Source organism: Zingiber officinale, chromosome 1A (genome assembly GCF_018446385.1).
Source record: "Zingiber officinale cultivar Zhangliang chromosome 1A, Zo_v1.1, whole genome shotgun sequence".
NCBI lineage: Eukaryota > Viridiplantae > Streptophyta > Magnoliopsida > Zingiberales > Zingiberaceae > Zingiber > Zingiber officinale.
In genome coordinates this window covers 74,952,716-74,967,504 of record NC_055987.1, presented here as the reverse complement: position 1 = coordinate 74,967,504, position 14,789 = coordinate 74,952,716, and the positions used below count along the sequence as shown (strand labels likewise).

Below are 14,789 nucleotides of genomic sequence, written 5' to 3'. Positions count from 1 at the left end.
TCGATTTCTTAATTTATTCTTTTACATATGACTATAGGATCGACCGTGTAAGATGTCTATGATCCATGTAAGATATTTATAGAATGATTTGATTTTATTTTATAATTTAAGTATTTAAATTTTATTTAATTAATCGTAGAGGTAGATGACTGCCACTATCTTTTTTTGGTTCATTTATCAAGAATTAAAACTGAGCTTATGCATACTGAGAACAAAAAATTAAGTTTGAGAATATTTATGAAGTTTAAATTTAAATTTAAATTATTTCATTATTTTTCGAAGTGTTTTACCAGTTGTCCGGGGTCTAATAAATTTTAGACCCGTTAGCATGCATATCAGGTTCGGAGCTTGCTTCGGGGTCAATGGATCCGAGCTCGCTGTTCCTTTCACTCACTGGCTTGAGAGACTTCAAAACGTAGCTGAGACGACGAAAAGATTGTTAGGGTTCCTCGAGCTGAGAAGGGAGAGGCAATCGGACAACCGAATAAAGCTAGAAAGAATCGGAGATTTTGATCGTTTAGCTGCTTATGGTCTCTCTTTCCCTCCTCTTCTCTTCGTGTTGCTGCTGAGGCTACTCCTTATGGAAGACGGATACACCAGCCTTCCAACAAGCCACCTACTCGGCTCCGTTCCCGTACGCCTTCCTCTTTTTTCTATTCCCATTCTAATGGTCTCTCTTATGATTTCTACGTTGGTTTATTATTTATTTCTTCTTTTGCCCCGAACTATTGCTGATATCAGACATCAAATCTTTATTCGAGCATGCCGATATTTTTTTTCCTATTTGCTTTTCTTCCTAATTTTGTTAGATTTTTCTGCTGATTCGTCTCTGATCTAGCTGCAAGAGTTTCCTCGTGTTTGTAGACTTTCGCACTTGCATCTTTGAGCTTCTAGTTGAGGACTCTCTAGGCTCGCAAGATCTTTTTTTTCTCCTTTCTGTTTTATCTCCTTTTGCATTCTTTTTCTGTAGCTGGATACATAATCACGCAAGTTTCTTGTTCCAGGCTGTGGTTGCTGATGAAAAGCCCAATGTCAGTGCGATCCCATCTGGTAATTTATTTCTTCTTCTTACTAGAGAACATGGAATCCGAACTTCCCTTTTGTGCTTCACTTTCATTTCAAAATATAATTTTTTTCACTCATATTTTGTTGGTCCTCTTTTCAGCCTCACCTGCAAACTTGCATATCTTTCCACCTCCCAACGGAGGTTATTTGTCACCTGAGAGTCCATATGGTATGCATGTAAAATTAATTTGCCTCATTCTTCCACTCTGTTTACTAGTTCATCGATTCTTTTTTGGCGGCTCATGGATATGGATTTTTTTTTCTACCTTGTGATCCACAGATACATAGCCACAATAGTTCACAGAATTATCAACAATATACATCGTATTCATAAAATGCCTGAAGTTAGGTTGTATAAACTAATGGCAGTTATTCAGGTTTTTATGTAGGATGAGCAATGATAATTGAATTAGATTCTTTGCTCAATTATTTCTTTGCTTATGGCAGAATGAGTGTTGATGATTGGAGGCTAGCATTTCGTGTTCTTCAAATATGTAATATTAACCATTCCAGATACTATCCTACAGAGTAGTTTTGATGTGTTTATATAGTTTATGTTATCAGTTTCAACATGCTAGTCTATTCACTGGAGCTCTGGTATTGTAATACTTTGTATTGACCTATGTGTTTCTGCCTTATGCATTTGCTCGTTTCCTTGCGGCTCTGCTCATAGATTATCATCTATGCAGTTGGAGACGAACAAGCCACAAACAATTGGAAAGGACTATTGAGTATTTCGTCATTCACCTCATATTTCAACGTTGACACTGATGTTGTGGTTGACAGAATCATTAGTTCTGTGTATCCTTTGAATGACTTTTCAAGGAAGATCGATGGTAATCCTGATCTGTGAGTCTTCCTTCTATGCTTCTTGATTAACTTGTAGATCACATAGAGCATATGTTTATTATTTAAAATATACCTAACTTATAGTTATTTGACACACTATAATTTCCAATTTAACTGTTATAATAACCAAAATTCTTAATAGTCTATAGCCTTGCATAAAGGTTAATAGTTGGTTAAGATCCATGTAACTAACCTCAGAGAGTTGTTACTTGGAACATACACTTGTTCTAAAAAGAAAGAGGAATTGAATGACCTGGTCAGGTATAACTTAAGAAACACTTTAAGGCATCACCTCTCAGGTTTGAGTATTTGTGCTTGGATTAGCTAAAACAATAATGCAAAAATAAACTAATGTAAAATGGTGAAAACCATTGTCATGTTTGTTATTTCTTTCTTAAATTTTTTTCCTACTTTACTAGTTATTTTTGACTATGTCCAAGCTTAGTGTTTATTGAAGATTGCTTGCATGAAATGATGTAGCATGAAGACACTATTGATGTAGCATAATGAAGAAACAAGAGAGCAAACTTCACATAGAGGAAACTCACACACAAAAAAGTAAGTAAAAAATTAATTATTGACAAATACATGGACTTTAATGCAAACAAGAAATGCAATAATCCAAATAAGGAAATAACATTAAAGTCAAATTGGAAATTCAATTATCCCTAATTATTTAGTAAAAGAGAAATGCGATAATCCTTAAATTATAAAATTAAATTTAAAATTTATTTGTAAATGTGCTGATTTTAAATTATTCTCCAAGTTGTTTCAGCTAATTGTTAATGTGCTAATCTTACCATCAACTTTATTTTCTTTTTATGCATTATTCTTCTCCACCAAGTAGATCTTGTGAGGTAATGAAACTATCAAAATCAAGTCCAATGGTGTTGCATATAAGTGCCAAGTAAAGACACCTCTCAACTAGATTGAGCGGATGTTCCACGGGAAATTCATCGAAGCTCTTCTATGATGATACAAGAGCCGTCAATTTTCAAAATTCCTTTTCCATGAACTAGGTATTTATTTGTAAGTCCTTCGATCTAGCAATATTACCATTTGAGAATTCATATTGTGCTTGATCTGATTAGAGGGTTGTGGCATAAATGAGAGCGTTGGAGTTGACATCGTCCAAATGTGACTTGTACAAGAGGAAGACTTGAATGTCCACGATATGGTTGTAAGTCTTCAACATTCTTGAATGTCCCATGATATACTTGTAACTCCGTGGAAGGAGAGCCTTTGCACAACGGTAAAGTTATTAGTATGTGACCTATAAGTCATGGTTTGAGTCACGGAAACAACCTCTTGCAAAGCAGGGTAAGGATGTGTACAATAGACCCTCTCTTGGAATCTCGCATTGGCGGGAGCTTCGTGCATCGGGCTGCCCTTTATACTTGTAACTCCGTAACATTAATAATTGGATTATGCTCAACGATCATTGGAGTAAGTATGAAGCTTTTTGGAGTAAGTTTACAATGTATATTATCTGGAATTTTACAAGGTCCATTAAATGCAAATTTCCTCTTGACATGAGCATGGATCTCTCAACAAAACATTTAGTTGAAATGGGAAGTAGTAGACAAGGGAATAAGGTGAATGAGTTGATGAGCTTTCGACCCATACACATTCTCAAATCGAATAAAATTGGTGGATCGAATTATTGTAAGTAAATTTGGCAAGTGGTATCATTAGATATCAAATATTTAGATTTTTGCCCACTCAACAATTCAATAAGTTCCTTATATTGTGGTGGACAACCCTAGTCTGTCCATCAATCTGTGGGTGGGTGGAAAGTAGATAAACACTTAAGTTGCATTTCAAATAATTTCCATAGGGCTTTCTAGTAATAATTGACGAATTTTCATCTTTATCTGAAACTATAGACATGGTCAATCAACGCAACCTAATAACTTTGGAGTACAAGTTGGTTATTTGTGATGTATTGTTGGTTTTATTGTATGGAATGAAATATGTTATTTTAAAAAAATAGTTTACCACTAGTAAAAAGAATTGTGGCTTTGATTGGTTCCAGGTAACCCTAAAAATTAGTTTACCATTAGTTTACTCTATTGCATCTTTCTAAAGCTTCTGGGGAGCACTGTGGTGTGTAAAAGCCTATATTTTGCCTATATTGTAATGCAACCCATGTATATATCATTGTAGTGAGGGCCAGTAAAACCAATATAACAAGGGTTATGGCTTTATCCTTTTCAAAATGTCTAGCTAGTGTATATTTTTCAAATAAGAAAGTCGTTCTAAAAATATATAAACGTGTGCCCCTAAATATGTAATCATTTTTATCAAAAAATCAACTAAATTTTGATAGTATCCATTTTGAACATTTTAAAAAATTATCCCAAAGTGAGAACAAGCAGTGTAGTCATCTTTGACATGGTTGAATTTGATCATTATTGTGATCATGGTATACAGCGTGTGGAGACAACATGATTTATTGCATCTGCGGTTTTATAATCCACTCCTATTTAATGTTTTGGATGAGTGTATGTAGGATCACAGGAGAGGTAGAGGAGGTTGAATACCCAATTGAAATTGCTCTGCAAGAACAAGTTATCCAACAAAAAATAAAATGTGGCAAGGCAAGAACCAAAATAAGAAATACAAGTTCTTTCTCTTCTTATTCAACCGCTAAAGGTGGAGAAACCATCTAACACAATCTCTAACAAGGAAGCACAAAAGTTTCTTTACAAGAGTGCTTTTACAAAGAAAATAAAGTTGAAAGATTTGTGCATTTATTGAGTTAGAGATTCAACTTCAGGGCTTTCGCTTATGACTTCTTGAGCTACCTTGTACCCTTATTTATAACTAAATCATTAATTTTTTCTTTCCCTGAAACAACCTTTTCAGTGCTTAGTTGATTGATAGGTCATTATCAGATGACTAGTGACATGCTTTGACAATTTCTTGATTCAATTTTCAATTCTAATGGTAATTTGAGTTGGTACTGCTGGACCATTTGTTGACTATTAGGAGTTGATTGATGACTAACAATCTACTGTCCCTTTTGGCCGAAACCTATAGAAGGATTTTAGGCGATTGCACTCTAGCTGATTGACACATTCTGTTAAGCCGCTTGCAAGGTTATGTTTGTGCTTGCTTTCTAGGTTTCTTTGTTTCTCAATTTACCAACCCTTCTTGTGGAGTTAACCTTGGTGCCAAGAGGTTTCCCAAACCACCAGGACTTCCTCCATTCTAAGTAGCTTCTTGTCTTTAGGACTTCCTTGTTGTGCCTAGCATCTAGTCCACTTGAACCTGTTGGGACTCCCTTCATGCTAAGTGTCCACTTAACTCTTCTGTGCCCAGATTCTTACTGGACTTCCATTATGCTAAGAGCCTTCATGGACTTTCATAATGATAAGAGCCTTCCTGTACTTCCATTAATGTATGTGCAACTTATGTCAAACTTGTACACACTTGACATATATATGAGATACCATATAGCCTAACTTAAATATTGCTTAAACATCAAAACCCAAACCACATTTAAATACATTCTAGAGCATGATTGCACAAATAGTGTATTCTTTGAGGAACTTAGCCCACCTAACATGTGTGACATTGAGATTAAACGAAATTTAGTGCCAGGATGAACTCGTGGGGTAGGGGGTTAATGCGAATGTCTATAAGCCTGAACAATAATATAAAACTCATTGTCATAGGTGGAATAGTTCCACTCTAGATTTAGACTTCCACTCTGGTTCATAGTGTCTTAAGTTTATCTTCAACGAGCTTACACCTATTATCTACCTCTTTAGTGGTAGATGGTGGAGTTTCTCATCATAGATGAAGTAAATTTTTTTAATTATTGCCCTTTTTAAATCTATTGTTAATTTATGTTTGCCTTTCTAATTTTAACAAATTAAGTTCTGTAAATTTTGCTAACCTCTTTCCTTTTGTCAAAGGAAATGTTGGTAAAGAAAACAATTCACCATCCTTTTTTTTCCTTTAAAATTTTTAATCTTTTTTTTCCTAGTTTTCTTCATCTATCGCAAATAAGATCTTAAGCGCTTCTACCTTGTCCCCAGGGCGTAGCGCAGACGGTGGGCGCATGATATCTCTGACGTAACGGCCAGGGGTCGATTCTCAGGAACTGCCGACCTGGGGTTTACCCCGCCATGCGCCTATGACCTGTGTACCTGCATGAACCTCTCTCCATATCCGTAGGGCCGACACTAGGGGGGCTGCTAAAGTAGCGGATCTACCTTTTTTAAGCGCTTCTATCTTAACATGCCTATAACCATATCTGTCACATCTCGAAGGAGTCCCTGCCCGGGCAACATCTCCCCCTTATGACAACCTATGAATTCTGGATACATTGCCACAAGACTGCACAAGTATAATAATTACAACTTACACGGCTGAAAATAAACAAGCGGAAGATAATAATATACATCCCACACTGTCAGTATAAAGGCAAATCACGTAGATATGAACTGAATAATTGACTGTATGCTAGCACGACTTACACAACCACAACACATAACCGAATAAAAGAAACCACAAGACTTAAATCCAAGAGCAAGGTAAATTATTACATACCAAGTCCGAAAAACAAAAATGCAAGTAGTGTAGTAGGAAATAGCATAAAAAAATGATCTCAGTGTGACGTGAGACTAGAAACTAAGATCCTCCAAGCAACTCCACCATCATCTATCTGTTACCTGGGAATGGATAACAGTAAAAGAGGTGGTGAGTCTATGTGACTCCGCGGGTAATAGGCAAATGATAGTGCGTGGATAAATGTGTAAGGAGATTAAAGTATACAGTGTAGTAGGGAAATAAGAATATGATCATATATGACATAATAAATGCACATACCAGTACCGGTCTAACACACACGGTATAATGATCAATAAATCATTAGGGATCAACAATAGATCTGCTTGTAACACCTGGGTAATATATATACATATATAGACACACACACATACACTCACACACACATGACAACCATGCGCAACATGCATCTACAACATGCATCAACTATAAATAATGCAATGAGCAGAGCCAGATAATGATCAATATGGTACCGCAAAGCCTAAACATGTGTCAGTACATATAACAGTAATAGATCATCATGTGTGGGAGCAAAGCTCCACCACCAGAAATATCATTCTGTGGTGCCAACGCTCCACCACAAGCAAACCATCATATGCGAGGGCAACGCTCCACCACAAGCAATACAACATATGTGAGAGCAACGCTTCGCCACAAGCAATACATCATACGCGGGAGCAATGCTCTGTTGGGTTTTTCGGGCCACAAAAATCGCTTTTTGCGTTGTGGAAACCCCGAAACCCAGCCACCGGATCCGTATGAAGAAATAAAATTTCGTAAAAACTTTCACGTATGAGTTTTCTAAGCCTAGATCTACTTTAGATCTACAAGATAAGAATTTACCCTTGATGCGAAGCTATTCGCTTAATCCCGCTCGTCCAAGGTTCGTCGGATCTCGAGAGTATCAAAGTAGATACTCCTCTATGTGTATCCACACAAGCAAGAGATGGAGAAGAAATCTTGAGTGTGCTAGCACTCCAAGAAGTCTCGGCCAAAGAGGAGGAGAGGGAGAGAAGAGAAGAGAGCAATGAGGAAGAAGAAAGAGGTTTCAACACAAAATGAAACTTACACTTGAATTGATGTGGCCGACCACATTAAGAGGGATTATAACCTCCATGGAATGCCAAGAGTCACGACTCTTGGTAACTCCCGTGGTGGCATCCCATAGCAACCGTGATGATGTGGGCATCATCGTTGGCCACTCTTTGCTTGACTCACGATGGGGTGACAATGGTCAATCAAACTTGGTCTTTCTCTCGAGTCAAGTCAACTTGACCACTTCTCTCCTTGGTTGATCTAATCTAACCATTGGTTAAGTCAATTTTAATTTAATGAATCTCTATTCATTGAATTAAATTAATGAGTCTAAGTCCAAATTAGACTCACTTAACATAAGAACCAAATTGAGTCTAACTCAATTAGCTCAATTTGGATTACTCTTAATCCAATTTGGTTCATCACATGAACCTAATCCTTTAGGTTCATCAAATGAACCTAATCTCCATCTAATTGCCCTTTGTGTGTGCCTCTATAGGTTCATAGCGTTGGCGATCTTCTTAAACCCATTTAGAAGCATAAGTAATGGCGGTGATCATCAATAGATCATTATTACCAGTTAAAGAATGTTGAGATCCAACATCATTGTGACTACTAATTGTGACTCTTCGCGATATAATGATGTCCCATCCTTGGCGTCTAGATTGATCGATGTGAGGCATAGACCGTGTCATCCTCTAATCAATCTAAATCTTGAATCCCAGTAGACTTACTCGATCGAATGAGCTCGATATCTCATATTGACTCGTTTAGACGTATTACGTGACTCTATCGAGAATATCGATGTCTCTCATCGTATAGGAGGATAGATCCCATCTACATCACTCACATCCCTCGCGTAATTTATTACGTACCGATGTCGCTTTATAGTCCACCGATTCGGTGACGTTTGTGAAAGCAAGTATGTAACTCCTTATGTAGGGAACCATGATGACCTCAGGTCCAAGGACTAGTAGTCGTACTAATAGCCACATGAGAAAGTATATGACACTCGTATAACGATCCATGATACTTTCTCGTGGCGGGTCATTCGGTATACATTCTCGATGCGTACCGTATCGACTTGATATCTACATATCCATGACTTGAGATCAAGTCATCGAGTTGACTTCGTCTGAATCTCGTCGTATTAACATTGTCCCAGATGTTAATACTTGACTAGAATGATTAAGGTAGTGTTCTATATCATCTCACTATCGATTCACGATCGATTGATATGGTAAGAACCTTCTCGAGACATTATTATACTTAGTTATTTGAAACTAATACGAAGTAATAATAACTAAAACAAATGCCTTTATTTATATCTGAGAATACGATCTGACGATTCCATACAATGATCATGAATGATTGACTCTGGGGCTCAACTAACTGATCTCCCTGCTTTAGTCTTTGTCGATTATGAGGCTCAGGCTAATGACCTAGTGTGATCATCATGCTTTCTTTGTGCAAGCCGGTCGAGGATCTGCGATGTTAGCCTCTGTGGGTACTCTGGAATCTTCATCTCCTCTCTCGATAAATCTCTCGAATGAGATGGGCCGTATTATGTGTTTGGTCATTTGGTGTGGCGAGGTTCCTTAGCTTGTCTTATTGCTCCATTGTTGTCCTGATAAAGCTTTATGGGATCGGTATGCTAGAACCACCCCAGCTCGATAATGAACTTGCGGATCCAAGCTGCCTCCTTTTGTTTCGATGCAGTGATATACTCGGCCTCTGTTGTAGAATCATTCTGTGTCTGTTTGAACTCTTCCATTTCACCACCATTTATGCAAAACACGAACCCATTGCGATCGATAATCATCCGATCGGTTTGGAAGCTAGCATCACCGTAACCCTTTACAGCTAGCTCATCATACCTCCATATATCAAGAAATATTCTTTAGTCCTTCTCAAGTACTTAGGAATATTTTGGCCATATCGATGACTTTCACGGATCGGTAGTATCTGCTCGTCGTACTCAAGCATCTGAGACATTAGAACAATCATGCGTGATATGTCGTGATAGATCGTATGGGTGGCGTAAGGGATATGATCCGTGCGGTCTCTCTCTTCTAGAGAGAGACCTTGAGTCTTGAAGACTCATACCATGTGACATCGACAATCCCTTCTTGGAGTTCTGCGTGGCAAACCGAAGTGTATGTACTCTGACTTAGGCAAGCGATCTCTTAGATCTATCTCATAGATCGTATGCGAGAATGTGGGATGCTTCAAGTCCCGTTGAGAAACAAGTCCCTAGCGAGTTTTGTGATTGCGTGAAGGATGTCTTTCCCGATGAGTAGTATGTCATCCATACAATATAAGGAAGACAACTATGCTCCCAACAACCTTCTTGACACAAGGTTAATCTTCATTCTTGATGAAATCAAACTGTTTGATTACATCATCAAATCGAAGATTCAGCTCCGAAAAGCTTGCTTTAGTCCATAAATGGACTGTCGACTGCGTACTACTCTAGTATCTTGTGGATCTAAACCCTCGGGTTGTGTCGTATACACATCCTCGGTAGGTTTCATTCGAAGCGGTTTGACATCCATTTGCTAGATCTCATAATCGTGGTATCTTGCGATATGACGCGTGATCCGAATGGATTTAAACATATTCTAGAGAAAATGTTTCATCATAGTTAATACCATGAATTTACTTGAAACCTTTAGCTACTGCGACCCTTATAAATATGTCCATCCTATGGTCTTTCTCTTAAGACCACTTACACCGATGGGTTTTACCCTTGGTGGATCGACCAAGTCCATATTTGATTAGGTGTACATGAATTATCTCGGATCTCGTGGCCTTTAGTCATTTCTTGGAATCGGTCTCATCACAGCTTCACGATGGGAGGTAGGCTCGTCCTCAATGAGCCTGACGTCATCGTGGTCGAGACGAGAGAAATGAATATCTCTCGGTGACGACGTATCCTATCTGCGAAGGTAGGTCTACTTGGCGGTTGTGGTTCCTCAACTCCTTGTGGAACAAATCATCCATAACACTTTGTGGTTCGATTCAACTTCCATCGAGGCTTCGTCTTATGGTTCACATCTTGAACTTCTTCAGATCAAACGTACTCCACTAGTCTTTTTGAAACAAAATCCTTCAGAAATACCCGGTCTTAGCCTGACTATCCCTGTTGTTGGGAATGTAAATAATATCCTTCGTTTCCTTGGGATATCCAATAAAATAGCACTTATCGGATTTGGGTCCCAGTTTGTCCGAGACTTGACGTCGAACGTAAGCCTCACAACTCCAAATTCTCATAAAAGACACCTGGGCATCTCTCCCAGTCCATATCCTATATGGTGTCTTTATTGCAACCTTAGATGGAACTCGGTTGAGAATGAAGGCTGCTGTGTCTAGAGCATAGCCCCAAAGATACATAGGAAGATCTGTGTGACTCATCATAGACCGTACCATATCTAATAAGGTACCATTCCTCCTTTCGGATACACTATTCCACTGTGGTGTTCTAGGAGGAGTGAGTTGAGATAGAATCCCACACTCAGCTAGATAGTCACGAAACTCATGGCTAAGGTATTTACCACCTCGATCTCATCGAAGTATCTTAATACTCTTGCCAAGCTGGTTTTGTACTTCATTCTTGAATTCTTTGAACTTTTCAAAAGATTCTGACTTATGTGTCATCAAATACACATAGCCATATCTACTGAAGTCATCAGTAAATGTAATGAAGTACCTATGACCACCTCTAGCCATATCTACTGAAGTCATCAGTAAATGTAATGAAGTACCTATAACCACCTCTAGCAGTGACATTGAAAGGGCCACATATATCACTATGTATAAGACCTAACAAGTCAGTCGCTCTCTCACTGTGTCCACTAAAGGGAGTTTTGGTCATCTTGCCTAGAATGCATGACTCGCATGTCTCATATGATTCAAAATCAAATGAGTTCAGCAAACCATCTTTATGGAGCTGGGATAAGCGTTTGTCATTTATATGACCTAAGCGACAGTGTCAGAGATAGGTTTGGTTCATGTCTGAACCTCTTGGTACTTATGTTATAGATAGAGTTCTCAAGGTCTAGAATATAGAGTCCGTTCATCAGAGGTGCACTACAATAAAACATATCATTTAAATAAACTGAACAACATTTGTTCTTTATTATAAATGAAAAACCTTTCTTGTCTAAACAAAAATTGATATAATGTTCTTAATCAAAGCAGACACATAACAACATTCATCTAATTCTAATACAAGCCCAGAGGGTAGAGATAGATGATAAGTTCCTATTGCCTACGCGTAGGTCCACCTCGTCCTTCGTCAATGCCTTGCTATTTCTCAGCGCCTGCACATTAGTACAAATGTGAGAAGGACATCCGGTATCTAATACCCATGATGAAGAAATAGATAGATTGACTTTTATAACATGGATACCTGAAGTGGAAGTCTCACTTCTCTTCTTCTTAAGATCTTTCAAGTATCCTGTGCAGTTCCTCTTCCAGTGCCCTGCTTGTCCTTGATACAGTTGACGAAGATGTTCAATCATATCATAAGCACCCATCAACTCGTGTTGCTTCTGAAGCTTAGAGTTCATGGTTGCGAGCATGAGACAAGACACATTTAATGCGTCATCTTGATGCTTCTTGTAAGCATCTCGGTCAGCTCGCGTGACAGTGGTAGGAGGTGCCTCCGGAATGGGCTGCTCCAGAACGTACAGTTTACGTTCTTGTGTGAGAATGATTCTCAAATTCCTGTACCAGTCTAGGAAATTAGCTCCGTTGAGCTTGTCCTTCTCAAGGACGGAACGTAGGGAGAAAGAGTTCGTATTTGACGTCATGGTTATCTACAACAGAAATTGCAAAAAATAAATAAACATCATATTCTAGTAATAATTTAATTAGGTTTTTAATTAAACGATGCTTCCACTGAATTATAGAACTTTTGTAGAATCAAGTCATGGATGTGGTCAAATCACACTTACTTGATTCCAACCAACTAGCTATAATTCTTGTGGGACAAGATCCACATCATACTACGCCTTGAGTTAGCTTTGGCTAAATCGCCCAAGACTTAGTATGATCAGTAAGTAACTAATTACCAATTACATCTCTATACAACTTTTGTTTATAGGATCAAGATCCGCATTTATATTAAAACTCGAGTTAGCTTTGGCTAATACGTCCAAGAATTAATATAAACGTGATTTTGTCCTATCTTCTAACCATTGGAAAAATACCTATAGTGAAACTCGATCAAATTGAATTAATTAGTTATTCAATCTAATTGAGTTGTACTTACCCATGCGTTGATAGGCGGGACCAAAATTGTCCCTCCGTACCCTACCAAGATAATATGTGTTGCTCTGCTTTGGCAGATTCAACAACAACATGTGATCGAGGTAGTGATAGATATCACGACATGTTAGGCATTGCGAGTTGACGCGATTGAGATCTAATCTAATCGACGAGGTGTATCATATACGCGATTTAGATCTAATCTAATCGTTAGGGCGCATCATATACGCGATTTAGATCTAATCTAATCGTCGAGGTGTATCATATACGCGATTTAGATCTAATCTAATCGTTAAGGCGCTAATTAATTACTATTCTAGCATGCATCACATATACACACACAAGCAATTAATTAAATATTTTGTGATTAGTCATGACCCTACTACGATCTTCTCAAGCCAATAAGAAGATCGGATGGTCAACCTAAGGTCAACAGCTTCTCAAGCTCCTTCCTTTGACCACCTTATGTTGCTCGCGCCCTCCTTGTAACTCCGTCTCGAGTGGACCTTCCACCGCTCCATTTTGTACATTACAAAAGTGAAACTCGAGTTACATTCGAGTCTAAACTATTTACAATAGGAATAAATAAATAGAAAGGCATGACGTACAGGTCGCGTATCAAATATACAACACGCACAATCACATGACGGCACGCAGGCCGTATTATGAATTACAACATACAATATCCAATCAAATTAGGTCTTTTGGGCCATGACCATCACAAAATAATACATAATTCTAAATTATGTAATTTCTATAAATTTCTGTAATTTTTCTTACAATTTTTATAATTTTTATGAGTAAATTCCCGGCGGTCCCGTTTAGCGATTTTCGGGCGCAATCGCGGAATGAAGCCCCTTGCGGGGTCCGGGGTAGCACCCCTACCCGCGATATAACCAACGCGAGTATTTCTAAGCGATCCTACAGCGCCTTAGCCTGCTGTCCCAAAATGATTTGGGGCGAAACCTTGCAGTTTCGGAAATATTTTCTCGATAGTCGAAGCCTACAAGTGTCTAAACACTTGTGCTTCGCTTCTACGAGAAAATTACCCATAAAATCTATAAAAATCATAAAAACACAGAAACTTACATATCTGTAGAATTTCATAAAATTCAAAATAAAACTTGTACGCGCTTCGCACGTGGCTCTGATACCACTGTTGGGTTTTTCGGGCCGCAAAAATCGCTTTTTGCGTTGCGGAAACCCCGAAACCCCGCCACCGGATCCGTGCGAAGAAATAAAATTTCGTAAAAACTTTCACGTATGAGTTTTCTAAGTCTAGATCTACTTTAGATCTATAAGATAAGAATTTACCCTTGATGCGAAGCCTTTTGCTTAATCCCGCTCATCCAAGGTTCGTCGGATCTCGAGAGTATCAAAGTAGATACTCCTCTATGTGTATCAACACAAGCAAGAGATGGAGAAGAAATCTTGAGTGTGCTAACACTCCAAGAAGTCTCGGCCAAAGAGGAGGAGAGGGAGAGAAGAGAAGAGAGCAACGAGGAAGAAGAAGGAGGTTTCAACACAAAATGAAACTTACACTTGAATTGATGTGGTCGGCCACATTAAGAGGGATTAAAACCTCCATTGAATGCCAAGAGTCACAACTCTTGGTAACTCCCATGAGGTGGCATCCCACTTAAGCAACCATGATGATATGGAGCATCATCATTGGCCCATTCTTTGCTAACTCATCAATGAGGTGGCAAATGGTCAAGTCAAACTTGACGCTTCATCTTCCTCTTAAGTCAAGTCAAACTTGACCACTTCTCTTCCTTGGTTGATCTAATCTAACCATTGGTTCAAGTCAATTTTAATTTAATGAATCTTTATTCATTGAATTAAATTAATTAAATGAGTCTAACTCCAAATTAGACTCACTTAACACATGAACCAACTCGATTAGCTCGATTTGGATTACTCTTAATCCATTTGGTTCATCACATGAACCTAATCCTTTTGAATGAACCTAATCTCATCTAATTGCCCTT

The 14,789-nt window shown here is 38.3% G+C and overlaps 1 protein-coding gene across 1 annotated transcript in view; it reads left to right on the top strand.

Annotated features, from left to right (window-relative positions):
- The first annotated feature begins 346 nt into the window (after window positions 1-346).
- LOC122026303 (protein YIPF1 homolog) overlaps window positions 347-14,789 on the top strand; it is a 48,779-nt gene continuing 34,336 nt past the window's right edge. The window contains exons 1-4 of the mRNA XM_042584975.1: window positions 347-634; window positions 1,005-1,050; window positions 1,166-1,234; window positions 1,755-1,914. Coding sequence (XP_042440909.1) covers window positions 581-634; window positions 1,005-1,050; window positions 1,166-1,234; window positions 1,755-1,914 — 329 coding nt within the window. The 5' untranslated portion in view covers window positions 347-580. The remainder of the gene's footprint in view (window positions 635-1,004; window positions 1,051-1,165; window positions 1,235-1,754; window positions 1,915-14,789) is intronic.